A 19,587-nucleotide genomic window follows, 5' to 3' on the forward strand; every position below is an offset into this window, starting at 1 on the left:
TATACATACATATACATATTTCTTTTTGCTTTATCTCTCCCTCCCTCCCTCTCTCTCTCTGTGTATACCTCATTCTTTACACACAATCGGTGCAAATGCCTCCTGGCCTCTGGATTATATCCGTCGAGAATTGACTAGATTACGTCGAAATATTTTCAAGCCAAGATCTGTTCCTTTGATGCTCTTCTCGTTCCTTCCGTTCTGCTTTTCTTCACTTACTTACAACTTCCTTCCCCTGTGACTCATTCAAACGGGCCAAATCACTACGATTAGTCGATCAATTTTGCGGATTTTTGCTCCAAGTAACGCCTTCTTTGCTCAGATGACGTTGGCTTTAAGTCAAAAATTTTTCCTTCTGAATTCACTCTTTTTGTATCAAATCTGTGGATGTTGATCAAGGTAATGCACATTATCACGTTCGCATTTTGGTAAAAGTAAGATCTATTCACTTTCGTACTTTCTCTGCTTCATCTGAGTATATTTCATGCTTCCCATACAAACGGATCAAAGAATCCATTTTCCTGGTTTACTCGGTTGTTTCTGTTCAACTTCATGCTTTCTCTGCTTAGATTTATGCTTTGTTTACGTCACAGGTAAGATTCTCTTCCTTACGCTCTTTTGCTTTCCCTCTTTCTTCCTGCATATATCACTTTCTTCCCAGACAAACGGGCTAAATAATTTGTGTCGCTTGGATTAAATCTGCGGATTCTGCTCTAGGCAATGGCTATAATCCGGAAGCTCTTTGGTCAGATTCTGGTGAACTTCATGAATACTGGTCTTTCTTTGATTGGAACTTTTCTTAGGTGATGCATTTTCTATGAGAATCACTTCCTTTGTTTCTTTGAGGGGTTTTCTGTTTCTTGGTCATGTTTATCCAAAAAATTTCAAATTGACACATTTCTGAGATCATATGTCTTCTTTTTGTTCATGTTTGCCATTCAAGTCAGTTATTCTTAGGAAGCTGGCAGAGATCGACATTCCCATTTTTTTACTTCATTTAAGAGTTAAAATAAACAGTTGCGATCTTTTTCAGGTCTCACAGGCCATAATGGTCTATTAGAGATGTTAATGTATCTTTTATTTTTCTCTCTACAAATTAAAGGCAAACTCAATCCCGTGTTTCTTTGTTTCGATTTTGCTGAATTTTATTCTGAATGGAAATTTCCTTAAGAGGATATATTTTCTGTGAGAAAACACTTGACATTTTTTCAGGAATGATCTGTTTCTTATTCCTTCCTAGCTGACTCTACTTTCTCTTAGATGATATTCGTTTTATCTGGATTTAGTGAAGTTCAAGGCCAGTAGATTTTGTTCGTTGAGAACTTTTCTAACATGATGTCATGTCTGTGTGATACCCTCAGGATTTTTCTGTTTCTTGTTCATGCTCAGCAGACTTACTTTGATTGGAAATACTCTTAGTTTGTTTTATTACACATCCACAACTGATTATTTATTGGTAATTGATCAGTTTGTGTGCAATCCATCTGCTTATCTCCTATATGAGATTATGGATAATGCTATTAGAGTGTTTCAAATATACGAGTCTGTGATCCATCTCGTCAATCGCTTGCTTCGTCATTTTTTGGAGAGAGATGATATGTTATGCACATGGATTTCCGTTAAATTTCCTTCTCCAAGTCAGATTATGTATAATCTGTGTCTATCAGTGGAGTTCTATGTAGAAAATTGTTTGAGATCGAGGGATTGTATATGATCTGATTGCCTTTCCTTGGTTAATCAGAGGGACCAGGCCTACATGAGAATGATTATTGATGCCATGGATAGTGCAGCTGTCAACTGGAATGCTTTAGATTCCCTTGTTCTAGATTACACGCAGGTTGAACAGTTGTTGTTAGACAGTGGAACAACTTCAGATAACTTTCTTGTTCGTGGTACAATTGCCAATATTCGCAGACTAATCGAAGAAGGTTCAATAAGCGAGGCGTTGCAGTTGATTGAACAACATGCACCATCCGTTCTTCAAGATCAACGGCTCCTTTTTAGATTGCATAAACAAGTAAGCCTCTTTACATGAGGTGGAAAAGTCAGTGTTTTGCTGCACAAGAATGCTTGTAGATGAACTTTTCATCCTTATTTATTTTTCTTCCAATCCATTTTTCACAGAGATTCATAGAGTTGCTGCGTAGTGGGAATTTGGATTCTCGGGATCAAGCTATTGAATGCTGTCGGACAATCCTACGCCCTTGTGCTTTAAATGCATATCCTGTAAGTTCCACAACCCATTATCATACATGATAAACTGGCCTTACCATTATTCTGAATGTGTATGCCTCGTCTGGAGGATGGCCACATGTTCTGGTACCTGATTTTACTGATTGGACTTTCTACGTGATTCCCTTTTGTTGAATTTGTTTTTATCTTTGTATTTTTGGGATAGATGACACAGAGAAATAAATCTTTATTCATTCCATAAATAGAGTATTTAATGTTCGTTGCTGGTTCTGATATCATGTTTTTATTTTTCTTGTTGAATTTTTACTTAGGAAGCATATGAAGAGTTTAAGCGGTTGATGTTGGCATTTATTTATACAAAAGATGATAATAGCTCTCCAGTTGTGGATCAGGTAATAACTAGTTATTCTGTGGGTGTCCGTTCAATAAATGGTTTAATATTGATATTATGTTGGCAACGGGGTAATCGATTGTGTAACTCAAAAGGTTTAAGCTGATGTTATACTTAGTTTTCAGCGTTTGATATCATTGTTCAAAACATTTCATCTCAGTGGCACCATCATTCTACTGTTAAGATGCCCTACTAGAAACATAGTTTTGAACACACCCTTCATGCCAACTTTTGAAGCTGAAAACATTTTAAACCTGGTTGATGAACTTTCTGGATACAAGTAATTTACTGTAAGATCTATTTAAATATTATTATATCTTACAAATGCTATCTATGTATTCCAACTCATATCTATGATAGACGAAGAAATTGTTGTTCATTAGTAGAATGTGCCATGTCTTTTACAGTGTGCCTCTACATAATGAGAAAGTGCTTGCTTAGTCCATTTTGGTTTTTTAATATAAACCTCAAATTGCACACTGTAGTGTAAAACACCTTTCTCTTGGGTTGATTATCATTATTTTCAAAATAACGATGAAAGTGTTCTGCACTCTTATTGACTTTGTATATTCCTATGAATAATTTTTTCTTTAGTACATGGATTCAAACTCAATAGTATATCCACAATATACATAGAGAAAGTTCTGACTGGAGCAGAAAGAAGTGGTATTGTATTTATTAGAATGCCTTACATTTTAAATGCAATAAAGTACATTGGTTGTTTTGTAATTCATATTGTATTGCTTTAGAGGACGTCAATAGTTGTAGTATGTACTATGTATGATCATTGGAGGCAATTTTCATAAAAATGGGAAGCTGAGTTGCATCTTATAACTTCAAATTGACAAAGTTTGTATTTTCCATCAATTAGTCAACTGTAGTACATCATTGTATATTCACAAAAGTGCATTTTATCGCATGTCACATTAACATTCGCAACACTACTAAACGTGCGGTGAATACTATCTTTTATGTTTGTATTGACACCCATTTGTTCCCCAAATAGATTTTTTATTTCTAAATCTGGAAACTCACCTGTCAAAAGTTTATTCTTTCTACAGAATAAGACGTCATCAGATGAGAAGTGAGAAAGCAACTTGATGTTAAATATGTTTTGTTCTGTTTTCTTGCACTGATACTCACCCAGTGAGAGAAGGCTTAAATTTATGTCCGACTCAGTTTACTATTCTGTTAACAGTGGGCTGAGTCAAGGAGGTTTGAGCTAGCTGCCACTGTTGCATCTGTTTTAAAAGCTCAATTACATGCATATGACCCTCTTTTCTCTCTTACCCTGCGCTATCTTGTCAAGTATGTATTCGGATTTATATTTTTGATGTATTTTCATTTGCCACCTCTTTTAAAGTTTTGTCTCTACAATGAAATAAATTTTATTTTTAATTTTCTAGTACGCATATCAGCTATTGTTTTCGCCATGGTTTAAATTCATCGATAGCAAAGGTTTGTGAGACTGTCATGTCTAAAGAGAAGGATCCTGCTGCAACTCCATATGATTGTCTTCTAGAGGCCCCAAAATTTAATGAGGTTGGTCTGATGTTCTTTGATGATTTCAAAGATTCCTGTTTGATTTATGTGCACCATATGTTCTACATCTACTTCATTCCATGTTGAGAATTTTATTGGTTTAATTGCATGTTTGTTCAAGAGTGATGTTCAAGCATTGGCACATGCTGTGGACTTGTCAAGGCAAGAAGCAATTGATAGTCTGAGGTATGCTGGAGGCGATCTTACTCTTGCTTTCAAGGTACTATTTGTTTGAAAAAATGGTGGTGACCCCATGCTATCTACTCACACATTTTGATTATTTTTGGGGTGAACGGTTGTCTTTCTCTTTACTGACATGATAAAATGCTATTCACATACAGAATGAATTGAGCAGGATGAAGTTAAACACAAAAGTTGTTGATGAGCTTGTGTATCACTATTGTCTATATAGAGGTTTGATTGATGGAAACACAGACTCTAGAAACAGCGATATTGAGTCAGAGAATTCTGAAGAGCAAGGAGGCTTACGAAGGGTTGAACATACATCAAATGCTTCAACTCAAAGTGATATGTCAGTTGAAAACACAGAATATTTAGTTACCTTTAAACACAGGGAAACAGTGGCAGATAGAAATGATACAATGATGGAAGATCAAGCCGAGTCTCTTTCCGAACATAGTTTAGCAGGTGAATCTTCTAATGGTGATAGTTGCACACGTAGCGAGAGTAACTGCAGCACTAGTGATTATGTAGTCTTGCCAGAGCAGAGGCATAATGCTGTTTGGAAGAAATCACAGTCCAATATCCCTCGAAAAAGATGGAAAGGGCGCTCAAAATTCTCAGATCTTGGTAATAAAAAATGCACATGCATTGGAAACGGACAAATGACTGTAATTAAAAGTAACAAAATTGATATTGCACCGAATCATACAGAAGAACAGGTGTGTTATTTTTCACATACGTGTTTTAAAAACCAGGTTATATCTCATCTCTTCACATGTTCTAAACAATAAAGTGACTTCGTTTCCAGGGATCTGAGATTGATAAATTCGAATTAGCTCTTGAAGTTAGAGAGCTAGTATTTCAGGGGATGATTTATGATGTCATCCATAAAGTAAAGGGACTGAATCCACGAGTCTTTGAATGTAACCCACATTTACTTTTTCAATTGAAGCAGGTCTGGTTAATTTAAATACAAAATTTTAGCTCTGTGATTTTGGAGTTCTTGGTGTCTCATAGTGTTGTTTTTATAGATGGAGTTTCTGAAGCTTCTTGAAGAGGGCAATTATACAGAGGCACTTAGTATAGTGCGTGGTGTTATGGGTCCACTTGCAGCAAAATATTCCGATTTATTAAAACCCCTCAAAGAAACCATGTTAGCTTTTGCAAAGCCTCAGGGGGAGTCATTACTGAAACCTATTTTTGCATCAGGACTTGGTGCAACCTTTCAGGTATTCTCTGACTTACGGGAAATTTGCGATTGTTCTCTTGTTTTTCTGTTTATAGCTCATTGAAAGGATTTTAATGATAGGCCTATCTTGTGATCATTATTAAAAATATTTTAATGAAGTCTCAAGCTTTTCTTGACTTGCATGGGATGATGCTGAGATTGGTTTTCAGTGCAAACAGATGGCTATAGGAGGCGGACCTAAGTGGCTGGGGTTGCGGAAGTATGATTAATGAAAAGTTTCAAGTAGTCTGGAACTGTAGGGATAGGCTGATTTGAAATGGATTGGATATTAAATGAACTTCTTTGGTTATGGTTAGGATGAGGAGGAATGGTTAAGCCAATAAAATTATGAAATTTAAGGAGACTCACAATTTAACCATGCTGAATTTTTGCCAATTAGCCATTCCAGCCAGATGTCCCTTAGGATGGAACTTGTCAAAATGTTCGCAGTAGCAGAACTATGCAGTTCAGCTCAAACATGAAATTTGCAAATATTGACTTCTCTGTTTTGGTGATGATATTAGGGTTTTAGGCACATGTTAAGCATAATAGCAGTAGTGTATTGAGAACAAGCTAGTGAGCAGTAAGATGGCAGATTTGTTTGTTAGAAGGGAATAAGGACGAGTCTCAAACATAGAATGGAGTTGATTTTGGACAGTTTTTTGACAATTAATTAATTAAGAAACAAGAATGATGAGAAAAACCCTTAACAATAGCATAGAAATCAAAGGGATTCTGGAATTTGGTAATTCAAGTTTCTCTGTCTGTGAAGCTGACCAAGGCGTGGGCTTTGTCTTCAGATCAAGCCTCATTTGTTTAGTTTCAAAGAAGACTGCTAGAATGTTCTGGTTTTGTAAGAGTATGATAAGTTATATTTCTTTGTTTGTTTAATATTCTGCGCTTTTTGGCATGAATATTCATGTAATGAGACGGAAAAGAAGAAGAAAAAAAGATATAAATGTCTATCTATCTGAGGCCGATTGGGTATGAGACCAATCACGTTTATAAATTTCTGTAACTTCAGGTTATCCATATTGAAAAAATAAAAGCTCTAGGCTTCCAAAAGAGCTATATGGGGTATTTTTATAATTTGCAGTAATTCATCAGATGATTTTACAAGCATGAAGTGCTAACTACTATGTGTAAGCTGTGGTGAGGGAACATGGTATTGGTTGGTGTTGTGGAGGGAGGTGATGACAAATAGATAAACTGCATCTGGGGTAGTTCAGACATAGTGAGTAATGATCTCTATGATCTGGTGAGGGCATGACCACATGTCTTGTATCTTGGTACTTGCAGTCTCTGTTGCTGTCAACATTGCCCCGCTCACTTAGTGGGAGACTCCTAATACATTTCTAGAGGCATGTGATTATGGAATAAGTCAGTGATAAGAGGGATGTAGGCACTGCCTCTGCATTCCATGTGCTATATTTATAGCTAATAAAGAGTCTATTCCCTATGCTGCTGAATTATGAGAGAGCCTTGGACAACTGACTATAAAACTCCTCCATCATTTGTCACAGGGTGTTGTAATTGGTGAAGAGTTTGGTAGGGTGATGTAAGCTCTTTCAACCTTGCTTTCGTGTGAATCACAAAGTCTGTCAAACCTAGTTATGTGAAATGCTTGTCCTGTTTGATCTCTAGCTGGTGAGAGGAAACTCTGTATTGGCCTACTGCTTGGCAACCATTATGGGACATGGAAATATGCATGTTACATCGAACTCCATATGAATCCATCCTTTCTGAAGCTCATGAGATGTTGTAAGCTTGTTGTCTTTGTGGGAAAAGGCTCTCTTTTAGGTATAGAGTTGTCATAGATCTTGCTGCCATGTGTTCATCTTTTGGGGCAACATAGAAAGTTCTCAATGTGCAGGCCATTGTTTTTGAAACACTTACACATGTGAGTAGGGCTTCTTCGCTACCTATTGATGTCATTCCCTTGGATGCTTCAAATGCTTAATGTGTAACACTTTTGAGGCATGGTTTGCATCCAGTTGATGGGATTCACTTGTCTGGAACAATGAGTGGCGAACTTTGCTTGGATGATCATGTGTGGGATCAAGGCTTTGATATGTATTGTCCATAACCACATTATGACTAGTGGATGCTCTATTTGGGTCCATGTATAGTAGATCGGGAAAAGCTTGCATCCCATATGGCTTCTCGCACACATGGGCGAGGGTCACCATGATGTCAAATAATTGTACTTCAATATGAGGTTCCTGGAAGTGTGTTTGGCAGTTGATTTGTTCTAGCATGCCGCAACTGCAGATTCTCAGTGTGTTGATCTTTAGTGTCTTGGATTATACAGAAGTAATGGTGCTTGTAATTGTGATTCTTATATAGACATAGGAATCCACTACTATGATTGGCTGCCTGCTCTGCCTCCAGGGGTGAAGTAACTCTCGAGCTAGCTGTCCTGGGCTTAGTTTTCTTGAACCTTAGCGTAAATCGTGTGTTCCACTATGAGCATCATGAAGATGTAGTCAGTTGGATTAACTATTGTGTTCCACTTTAAGCACATGATCTTTTGTGGCCAGTCATGATAGTACATAAAGTGATCTCCTGAGTTATGGATAGGTGTAACCGTGTGCAGGATCCATGTGTTAACAAGGCATTTAAATTGAACATGTATGTGATGATTGGGACAAGTATGTTAGCTAACATGTATGAAATGTTTACTGCCTTCTACTATCACCTTTATCTCACATTCGTGTATTGGTTTCAGGTTTCACTAAATACAAGTTTAGGTATTTCTGAGCCAGCACTAATGAATATAATGAAAGTAACTCTGCAGTCACATAGTGAGTGGTTCAAGATTCAGATGTGTCCTGATCCTTTTGCGAAGATCCTGCAAATAGATGCTCTCAAGGATACAGAGTCTGCAAGCCTTGGTCTGAATGTTATCTCAGAAAGCAGCACCATTAGCTCTAAACATGGTTCTAGTAAAATAAGCTCTGTCACGGATGATGGTGATCAACACAAATCAGATTCTAGTAGATCTGGGGGTTTTGATGATGGTGCAATTTTGACTGTTATGGTGAGTTTCCAAGAGGAACCGTGAAGTATTTATTTAATGTATTTCAGTCTATGTGCCTTAATATATATTTACTTGCATTTCAATATTAGTAATAATGCTTACAATTGATTTACATTTCATCATTGAACACTAATGGTTACTATGGACGTAATGTTTGATGATACGGATGCTATTGGCTCTGAAGGACTGACATTGTCATGCTAATGGCCTTGATTGACATCCATTGTACTATTGATCTTTATAGCTAATATTGACTATAAACTTCATTATAGATGCTTAACTTGGAGTTCATCATCAGTCATGATGGCCTACTATTGACGTACAGTTACTGTTTCCCTTAACATTGCATTGTTAGTGTTTAGGACCACTATTGACTTAATGCGTCATTATCGATGCTAATTACTATTATTTATTGCTCTGCAAGTCATTATTAATCCTGATTGCTGCTATTGACTTTTATAGCACTATTCATTCTTGATGCTAATTGGCAATTTTGACTTTACATAAAAATTTCATTTTATTGATGCTAATGGCTAGCCCTATACAGGAGTGGATGGCCTTACCAAGAGGAGATGCAATACAACTTCTTGCACAATACGACGGTAGCGTGGAGAACGTGCTTGACCACATGTTGGCATGAGCTGTATTTTTTATTTGTATTTTGTGACAAAAATGTGTAAAATTTAAATCTATTTAATCAAAGCTTCTGCAATATAGAGAAAGAAATATGCTTTTAGCTTCTATGTCAGTGTTTTTGCAAATCGAGAAAGTATGAAAGGCATGCTACAACAATTTTGGGATGTAGAAGTGTTGTCAAATCTCTTATGCATTGAGTGATGGCTCAAATGGTGTTACGAGTTGTGTTTGATGATGGAATAGTCTAGTCTCTATCATTTTTATTCCCATTTCACTGTATAGATCATAAAATTCCATCCATGATACTCCTTGCATTTAGTTCTTATTTCTATGCAGTATTGCTGTTTATTATTATTTCATTGATGACTCTCATGTTTGATTATTTGCGATTTTCTGGTCACTCTTCAGTTTTTTGAGTTTGTTTTCTGGTATATGATGGTGATGCTCATCTTTTATTTTTTGAATTACTTTGTAATGAAAATGTTCAATAGCCAACAATAAATCAGTTTCATGTATTTCTTTTGTTTGATTAACATGTATCCATTCCCAGTTTGTGAGTTCTTCCCTATGCCCATTGCTTGGATTTTCTAACAGATTGGTTTCAGTGTGTTTATTTGCCAAACTTAACATTTAAATATCCAGTATGGATAAACAAACAATTAAAGCTGCAAAAAGCTTATTTTTATGGCTTTTGTTTTATATATTTATTTTGATGGCCTCGTTTGAAAGAAATTATATTTGGGCCATGTAAACCTTTGGTGAAATATTATTAACAGGCCATTGCTCTTGATGGATATATATGTTCATGAATAAATTAGTTCTTCATTGAGTGTCCTTGTGATATCTCTTTCTCACTCTAATCTTCAACCGCGCCCTTGTCGAGGGTTTTCCACCACAATGGACCGTGAACACAGTGGCCCCTATACATAAAGGAGGGGACCCAATGGACCCAAATACATATAGGACCATTATGATAGGTCATATGCTCGCTAAACTATATGGTGTGGTAATGGAAGTGGAACTTAGTGATTATATGGAAACATTAAGTCTTCGAGCACATGAACAAGTTGGCTTTAGATGAGCCTTCTCCACTATTGACCGTATCTTTACACTTAGGTGACTTTTGCAAAGCCTTTGACACAGTTCCTAGGGAGAAGTTGTTTGATAGACTTAAGATCTTGGAGATACCAAATGATATGATCTGGGCCATTATATATGAGCAAGTCTTTGGGTGCGTAAGATACCTAGGTGGCCTATACGATTGTTTCACTAGCACCATTGGTTTGAAACAGGGTTGCCCCCTATCACTAACTCTTTTTGGGATCTACATTGACGAGATCATTGATTTTATTGCTCGTAAGGGAGGCAAGGGAGTAGCTATTGGGGATATGCAAGTTAGACTCTTACTCTACGCAGACGACATTGTCTTGCTCTCGGAGTCAGAACACGACCTACAAAAGCATCTTAATGCCCTAGATGACTTTTGTACGCAACAAGGATTGGTAGTGAATGTGGCGAAAACTAAAGTCCTTATCTTTCATATATCGTCCTGAGTTAGGAGTAAATATCACCTAATTCTCTCTCATAAACTAGTTGAGGTAGTTGGATCATATGTATACTTGGGAGTCACTTTTAGTGCTCGCTCAGGTAAATTCTCGATGACTTAGGTAGCCAAAGATAGGCCAACGAGAGGGTATGCATCCCTCTCACTCTTAGAGAGACAATGCCACAATGCATACTTTCAAGAGCCATGGACTAAGGGGATGGCTCTTCGACTCATTAGTAACCCCGTCCCTCATGTATGCATCAGTAGTATGGGCCCTAGGTTTACCATTTTTCATGTGGACGCAATTAGAGAGACCTTTGGTGACTATGTTATCACGTCAACTCCGAAGCAAATTGACAGTACCACATGACATTATTAGAGTAGAGTTCAGTCTGCCCCCAATGTTAATAGAAGCACAGTTTCAAGTGGTAGATTTTATTCATCGAATACATAGCCAACCACAAGATAGGATATCCTGTCGAGCCTTTGAGGCATCTCAATCCCTACATGCGTCGAGAGACACTAGCTCTTGGTATAGCATTGTGGTGAGTTGGTTACTTGCAAACAACATAGACATTAATAACCTACCCCCCCTTAAGTACAACCATGGGACTGACTAAACTCTAATATCTCATGAAGACCGTAATAAAGTGATACGCCAAGGTGTCAAGATTCGAACTCTTGACATAGCCATGTTATAATTGAGTGTTATGTGTTAACCAAACATCTAGCATATAATCATGTATATACTTCCTCATTGTAGGTTTTAGCTAGCATCATGTGCATAATTTCTCCCTTGTATTATTAACACTTGGCACATGCATGCGTACCTACTGCCTACATGCTCTATTGTATCACATGCGTGCAACAGGTATGCATGCCACTTAGTATAAATAGTTGAGTTCATCTTGAAGGAATTCAAGGTGAACAACGCCAGTCATGGACATATCAATCTAGTATTCCCATTTCGCCCATCCTCTCTCCTTGATCTTCATCTCTATCTTTATGCTCTTGTTCCTCGCGTCATCACTCCGTCATAGCCTCACCATCCGTGCTCTGTCTTAGTTCGCGCTTGGTGTGTCCATGACAGTTTGTTCACCTTCCAACTAGAAGCATCACCCGTCTCCGTCATCGCCTTTGCTTCTAGAGTTACCATCGTCACCATACCATCATCAACATCGCTTCATTTCCTATCTTCCTCGTCGTTTCTATCTCCTAGTTTCTTCTCATAATTTTCATTGGCTTTTAGTTCTCCTCATCATTGTCTCTATTTTTTAGTTTCTTTCCCGTTCGTGTTCGTGTTCTAGTTCCCAGTGAGGGCCGCACAAGGCCGCTCACTCCCATTGGTGTTCGTGTTCCAGTTCCCGGTGAGGGCCGCATGGTCTCTCACGCCCGTTCGTATTCGAGTTCCCGGTGAGGGCCGCATGGTTGCTCACACCCATTCGTGTTCCAGTCTCCGGTGAGGGCCACATGGTCGCTCACTCTAGTTATTTTTCATGTTCCACATCCCGGCGGGGACCGACATGGTCACTCATGCCCATTGCGGCTCATGTTCCAGTTCCCCGTGAGGACCCCACATGGTTACTCATGCCCCTTGGTGTTCATGCCCCCCGTGAGGACCACACATGGTCGCTCATGCTCGTTGTTGTTCATGTTCCAGTTCCCAGTGAGGACCACACATGGTCGATTACTCCAACTCTCAGCGAGGACCGTTGGTTCATGCCCGTTGGTGTTCGTGTTCCAACTCTCAGCGAGGACCGTTCCAGTTCCCGGCAAGGACCCCACATGGTTACTCATGCCCCTTGGTGTTCATGCTCCCCGTGAGGACTGCACATGGTTGCTCATGCCCATTGGTGTTAAATACGTCATCTTGTGGAAGGGTTACTCCTTGTCTAGGATTTACAAAATACTTTGGAGGTGATCTAAGATTTTCATCAACAATATCCCCTTAAGTTGGCAAACGATTTGGAAAGGCATCGTTGGAGGGGGGATAATGTCAAGATTCGAACTCTTGACATAGCCATGTTATAATTGAGTGTTATGTGTTAACCAAACATCTAGCATATAATCATGTATATACTTCCTCATTGTAGGTTTTAGCTAGCATCATGTGCATAATTTCTCCCTTGTATTATTAACACTTGGCACATGCATGCGTACCTACTGCCTACATGCTCTATTGTATCACATGCGTGCAACAGGTATGCATGCCACTTAGTATAAATAGTTGAGTTCATCTTGAAGGAATTCAAGGTGAACAACGCCAGTCATGGACATATCAATCTAGTATTCCCATTTCGCCCATCCTCTCTCCTTGATCTTCATCTCTATCTTTATGCTCTTGTTCCTCGCGTCATCACTCCGTCATAGCCTCACCATCCGTGCTCTGTCTTAGTTCGCGCTTGGTGTGTCCATGACACAAGGAATATGGCAGATTTACACTCGATATAAATGGATCATCCCACGAGAGCCACTCCCATCTAAAATGTTGTACTATAAGGAACACTTCTTGCACTTCTCTTAGTTAGGTTTTATTACACGACCAAGATATCTAGATACATGAATCTTATCAAATGCACCAAGGGTAGCCATTGGACAACTTGGGATATCATCTCACCAACTTGAGATTGAGAATGGCCGGGCTAATAGAGTTCCTAGGGAGGAAAGGCTATGTAGGTTGTGCCTCATATTGATAGAGGATGAGTATCACTTCACATGCAATTGCCCAACTTATGCCGAGATACGAGTGGAATACTAAGACATATTAGGACCCTCTCCCACCCTCTCCAAACTATTAGATACCCCAGATATAAAGAGAGTAGGTATGTATATCTTAGAGTTAAAACAACATAGGGAGAATAAATTACAAAGTATTAACCATAACCCTTTTACTATTCATCAACTTGTAACTAGTGTAATTTTTCAGGATCAAGGGGAGACAATGAATATGGATACACTTACGCCGCTCAACCTCTCTCTTGAGGAAGCTGAAACGCAAAGAACAACCAAACGCCCTTGGATGTTGGGCTTCAAAACAAGTCGACACGGAGTAGAAAGGATTAAGAAGATAAGGGAATGTGAGCTACGTCGACTAGAAGCTATGGTTGGGGTACTTTTTACATTGGGGCCACGAGCCACATCCACATCAAAACCTTTTGACCTCCTGCTTCTCTTCGAGAGACTTGGATGGAAATGAAATTAGGCCTAGTATAACATCATTTTCATTGTAGAACATGTTTGCTATTTTATTTTACTAGCACTATTTAGCTTAAAACTCTATTTTTATTTTTATTTTTTACTTTCGATGAATGGGCAAATATCCCATTTTTTGTTGTAAACCATTTGTCTCATGGACCAATTTTGGCCTTAGAAGACGTTAATATATCTTTCTTTCTTTCTCTCTAAAGTTAGCATGGAGACAACTCAAGGGAAATAAAGGAAAGATATAATTTATATGGAACAATATGTATGAAACATGTATGCTTACAACATGAGAGTATTGAAATTGATGATATAATGCTTATGACATTTAAGAGGTGGGAGATATGGTTGAGGCTCAATCTAAAAGGGTTTTTCTCATACTAGTTTTTTGTACCTTGCAACCTTTTTTCCAAGTTTGTATGGGCAAACCTATAATCATGCATATACTTCACTTTTATGATGTAATTGTATACTCTTTACGTGGCTAGTAATTCTATGGGCCAAGCACTTGTTTATAATAGCAGGATAGGATATGATGTTTAGGACTTTATCCCCATTTTTTTACATGCAAACATTTTTTGGATGTTCTCTATTTCATCCATGCACTAAGTGAGATAGTGTCACCCGACACTTCCACTCCATAAAGCAACATTTGGACCACCATAGCATTGAATAACGTCAAACTCATATTCCATCCTTGAGTATCACTTTGGTTGCATTGCTTCTTAAACGTATAGTAACTATTCCAATCCGCTTAGAGTATATACTCATAACATACATTCAATCTTTTTGTGGATGGGACATTAATACCAAGATATTTGAAGCTTTGCACCACTTGTAGTAGTCCTTCTGTGTATGTAAAAATGGGGTAATGGCTTCCTTGTTTCGCCTTTATTACCATCAATTTTGTTTTCTCTACATTAAAGCCTAGTAATTTGAAGAATGTGTCCAATACATCAAGTGTTGCATATCATCCAAATAATATGATATAAAACAGGCATAGGGTCACATGCAACAACATTTGGTCAAGCATATCTCGAAGACACTAATCAAATGGACTAGACAACCATTATCTTGGAATCCACATGTGCGAACAAGTGACAACATGATGATAGGGAAGCCAAGGGCCTGTCGCGGGGAAAGCTGGTGCAAACAAGCGTCCATTCAACAGGTGATTGGAGACGCACAATGGCTTTGGGAGGGGTGAGGGAAGACCTAGTCCCTCCCCTCAAGGGACCTAAGAAAATGCGAAGATTGATAATAGAGGCGGTTGACAAGGTTCAAGTGGGGGATGCGAGAGGAGATACATGGCTCAGTCTTTTTGATAGGGTTGGAACGATTAATCTGTGGATTTGGAAGGGCTACATTATTTGGGGAGAGCCAGCGTAGTGGCAGTTGACACTTGATCTGCGTGGTGGCGCAGGCTGGCAACAATTGGAAGACACACCTTGACATTGCTACGATGAACCCCCCGGAAGTTATCAGTCTATGGTAATTGCCCCCTCGTGGAACTAAAATGGAACCCAAGGGATTTCAGGTGGAAACACAACGGTAGACTATGAACACTAAATTAGACTGAGCTATACAAATGCAGCGGGAAGGTCCCCTATGAAATGGCTAGCGGACATTGGGCATCTCTGACGAGGTGCTCGATACCTTTTGGAAGGGTCTCTGGTGTCTCCACGTGGCGGAGAAGATCAAGCTATTTTGGTGGCAGATTAACCATAAAGTGGTCCCTGTTGGTGAATGGCTAGGTAAACGAGGAGGCGTGATAGCTTGCCCACTCTGTTTTGCATCTATTGAGACTCTAAGACACTATTTGTGGGATTGGCCTCAAGCTCAAAGGGTCTGGGACAGGGTGACTCACCTCCTTGCTACTTGCGAAGTGGAGGGGACAACATCGTGGAGCACAATGGCCTGGATCATTCCCTCGGTTGATTGTTGGATGAGCTCCTTCAACGTAGGCAATTGGTGCTATGAATGCAAAAGAGGTAAACTTGTCAAGACCCATTTTTTGAAGACCGCATCCCCTCGTTTCTGGGAGATTTGGATGTTGATCGCAAGTTTCACCCTTTGGTATGTGTGGCAAACACGTCTTCCAAGATTTGCTACACCCCTCAGAGGACATGGATATTTGGTTCACAATTATCAAATACTTACGAAGGTAGTTGGATGAGGTTTGCAACCATTTCAACGACATGGTCACTGCTCACTTACGCTTTTGGGAGAAATGGAGGAACACACCGATGGTGATGCAAGGAGGAAATGGCCCAAGGTGGAACTACCAACCCCCACACTAGCTGTTTTCTACTCAGAAGGCCAGAGGGTTGAACTCATACTGGCTGATGATGATTGCCACTAGTTTATAGCTTTAGATACCAACTTACATTAAGTAGAAGGTAAGAGAGGATGCGTACGTAGAGTCATATTCGTGAACTTAGCCGGGGGTGATTCCTCGACTTATATACTTGCACAGTCTTTCTGTAAAAATCTCTCCTAACTAATGGGAAAGTAGCTCCTTTTTTGGAAAAAAATGATATAAAAACATTATCAGCATATAGTAGTATAAAAATAATGCATAATTGTACTTTTTTTGTAAAAATACTTGTATAGTCTTTTTGTAAAAATCTCTCCTAACTAATGGGAAAGTAGCTCCTTTTTCGATGGACATGTATGACAAATGTGGTAGGTTTGGAACAACCAAGGAAGTGCTAGAAAAGTTTGTTTTTCAAGATGTGAATAGCTTGGAATGCACTCATTATAACATATGTCCAGCATGGACAAGGCCACAAAGCACTCAATTCATTTGAACAAATGCAAAGCATGGGCATTTCTCTGATTTGGATAATGGTATGACATCATTGTAATTTCTTTGCCTATAAAGATTGGCGAGGGTTTTTTTGTCTTACTTATCTTACCTAGAAAGACTGGCTAAAGTCATTCGGCATGGTTTTATAATATTTGAAGTAATATTAGCCTATTTTGTACATGGCCTCTGGCCACTTTCATTTTAATACCAATGGAGGATATTTTTTTAGGAAAAAAAATAAAAAAATAATGCATAATTTTTGGGCCATTAAATCCAACAACATCAAATAGCGTGGGAGAGAGTGGGCACCCTTACTTCATCCACATGTTGCTCAAAAAGTACTTCGAGAAACCATTGCCCAATTTCAATTAGCTCCAACCTTGCTCATATAATCATGCTACTAATGGCATTTTGATCTCTATCAATCATTTCCAAAGCTTACTCATTAGGGTTCAATGTCAAAGCATTTCTTGAAGTCCACAAAACAATAATATAGCATTTGCCCTTATAGTTGACTTTCTTCCATAGTAACTCTTAATGTACCCAAATGATCGATAGTTCATTGTTTTGGTTTAAACCTTGCTTGACCAAACGTTCATTTGTGATAGTGTTCAACCCATTAACTAATTTTTTGTTCCATGATAATGCTATATAACTAGGCCATAACTGAACTAAGCATAATAGTTCAATGGTTGGATACAATTTTTTTTTCTCCTCTATAGATTCATTTAATCCAATTTGTGACACAATCTTCAAAGAAACCTTGCTTGATAGCTTGATCTACAATAGTTGCTACCCATGATCAAATTCATGATTCCTATCAAGAGCTCACTTAACATTAAAGTTGCATCTACTATTTTGTTATTTTACATCTTTTTTGCCCCTCTATTATTATCTTCAATAGACACACATGCCTTCTGCACAAGTACTTAACCATCAGTAGTCACTTGTAACAATGACATTTGCGCTCAAAAATGCCAATCAACCCACAAGTGTTCTTCAATTAGTTAAGGTAAAGGAGCTTGCATCAATGTTATAGTTTGTAGTTGTTTGATAAACCCATAATTGGGCGAGATGCGTGATAATTGTTGTTCTTCAACAAACTCCAAAATTCTTTGAGATCAAGCCTCAACCATATCTCCCACCTCTTTGACCCCCAAACAAAACAAGCGATAAACCTTCTCAATGAAATATTAGACAATAAATATCTATGGTTGTGAGAGTGAATACATGGCTTGAAATAATGAAAATCTACAAGTCATCATATGCATAGATATGACCAATATTATTGCTTCCTTGCAAGTGCTTGGGTCTCTCTCTCTCTCTCTCTCTCTCTCTCTCCCTCTCCCCATCCTAGTCTTTGCATTTTTTCAACTCTTCCATTAACAAGGACATGAATTATTTTTACTTGAGTAATTTCATTCAAGTCTTTGCATTTAGGCTGCCCGCAATGAAATATTAGCCAATAAATATCTATGGTTGTGAGAGTGAATACATGGCTTGAAATAATGAAAATCTACAAGTCATTATATGCATAGATATGACCAACATTATTGCTTCCTTGCAAGTGCTTGGGTCTGTCTCTGTCTCTGTCTCTGTCTTTATCTGTCTCTATCTGTCTCTATCTGTCTCTGTCTCTGTCTCTATCTCTCTGTCTCTCTCCCCATCCTAGTCTTTGCATTTTTTCAACTCTTCCATTAACAAGGACATGAATTATTTTTACTTGAGTAATTTCATTCAAGTCTTTGCATTTAGGCCGCCCTCTTAAGAACTCATTGTATGATATAATACTCATTACAAACCCCTCCTTAGTTTCATTCCCATACCAGACCCTTTATGAAAATATGTAGGGAATTAAACATCAAATTCTTGTCATCACCTTATAGGTACAAGCAAGTAAAAAGGGTATGATAACATGAATTGATATCTTCATATGATAGATTAACATTAATTTCTAACTTAAATATTTTTTCGCCAAGCCTTGGGTAGACAAGAATAGGTTTCTAGAATGAATTAATATCTCTCTTCATCATTAGAACCTTATTGAAGGCGATTTTTGAATGTGAGGGATTTCCTTCTTGAGTGTATAGGAAACAAGGGAGGCTATCATCTTGTTCATGGATGGGATCTTCATGTATGTAGTTGACCGAATGGCATTTCAATTATCAATTGACATTACTTCACATTGAAATATCTGGGTAGCCATATGATGGATGTTTTGAGATGATTATAATGTGGAAATGTAACATACATAATGCATATGTTACATGTGCATGGTAAAGATAATGATGATAAAAACAAAGCAAAAAAGTACAAGGCATACAAGATTGTACACGTTATGACTTGTGCTTGCAAAAAAGTGCATTTGATCTTCTATAATATTAGCTTGAATCTCAGAGTGTACTTTTCTTTGTCTTAGATAGACAATTAGAGGTAGCTTTGGATTACTTTTCTTTATTACTTCCTCTATCAATGCCATTTAAGCAAGTAATAGGGAAAAGCTTTACAATGCTTCCATGTCTTTCTTTACCTCCCCAAATCCCCCTAAATGTTTTGTCATTCTCCCTTGAGAAGTTATAGTGTAGTTATATTTGTGCTATTTTATAGAAATCAATTTTTGCACATTGAAAAGTTTGGTACTATTTTCTGAAATTTGTCCTTTAAACTCTCACTATGATTTCATTGGAGTGTTAATTTTAATGATAACCATAAAAAAGTAATTGTTAAATCTCCAATGATGAGCTATGGTCTATGCAACATAAGAAATTTGTCATCCTATAGTACGAAATCCACGCCTCGAAATAACTTTTCATTATAT

At 38.1% G+C, this 19,587-nt stretch overlaps 1 protein-coding gene across 1 annotated transcript; it reads left to right on the top strand.

Moving 5' to 3' along the window:
- Positions 1-1,741: 1,741 nt before the first annotated feature.
- LOC147856961 (Ran-binding protein in the microtubule-organising centre protein) lies at positions 1,742-9,303 on the top strand. The gene is made up of 11 exons (XM_087328421.1): positions 1,742-2,017; positions 2,125-2,226; positions 2,505-2,585; positions 3,783-3,892; positions 3,991-4,126; positions 4,248-4,346; positions 4,468-5,028; positions 5,118-5,264; positions 5,341-5,538; positions 8,266-8,577; positions 9,125-9,303. Exons 1-11 carry the CDS (start codon positions 1,757-1,759, stop codon positions 9,215-9,217), a joined length of 2,100 nt encoding a protein of 699 aa, XP_087184547.1. The 5' UTR covers positions 1,742-1,756; the 3' UTR covers positions 9,218-9,303.
- Positions 9,304-19,587: the final 10,284 nt, after the last annotated feature.

This window comes from Azolla caroliniana, unplaced genomic scaffold (genome assembly GCF_043228905.1).
Source record: "Azolla caroliniana isolate FFs.n. ecotype wild unplaced genomic scaffold, voAzoCaro1.0.p SCAF_12, whole genome shotgun sequence".
In the NCBI taxonomy this organism is placed as follows: Eukaryota; Viridiplantae; Streptophyta; class Polypodiopsida; order Salviniales; family Salviniaceae; genus Azolla; species Azolla caroliniana.

Coding starts and splice junctions, on each gene's coding strand:
- LOC147856961 (XM_087328421.1), top strand. CDS start 1,757: ATGAGAATGATTATTGATGCCATGGATAGTGCAGCTGTCAACTGGAAT. Junction 2,018..2,124: donor TTTTTAGATTGCATAAACAA/GTAAGCCTCTTT, acceptor CATTTTTCACAG/AGATTCATAGAGTTGCTGCG. Junction 8,578..9,124: donor GTGCAATTTTGACTGTTATG/GTGAGTTTCCAA, acceptor AGCCCTATACAG/GAGTGGATGGCCTTACCAAG.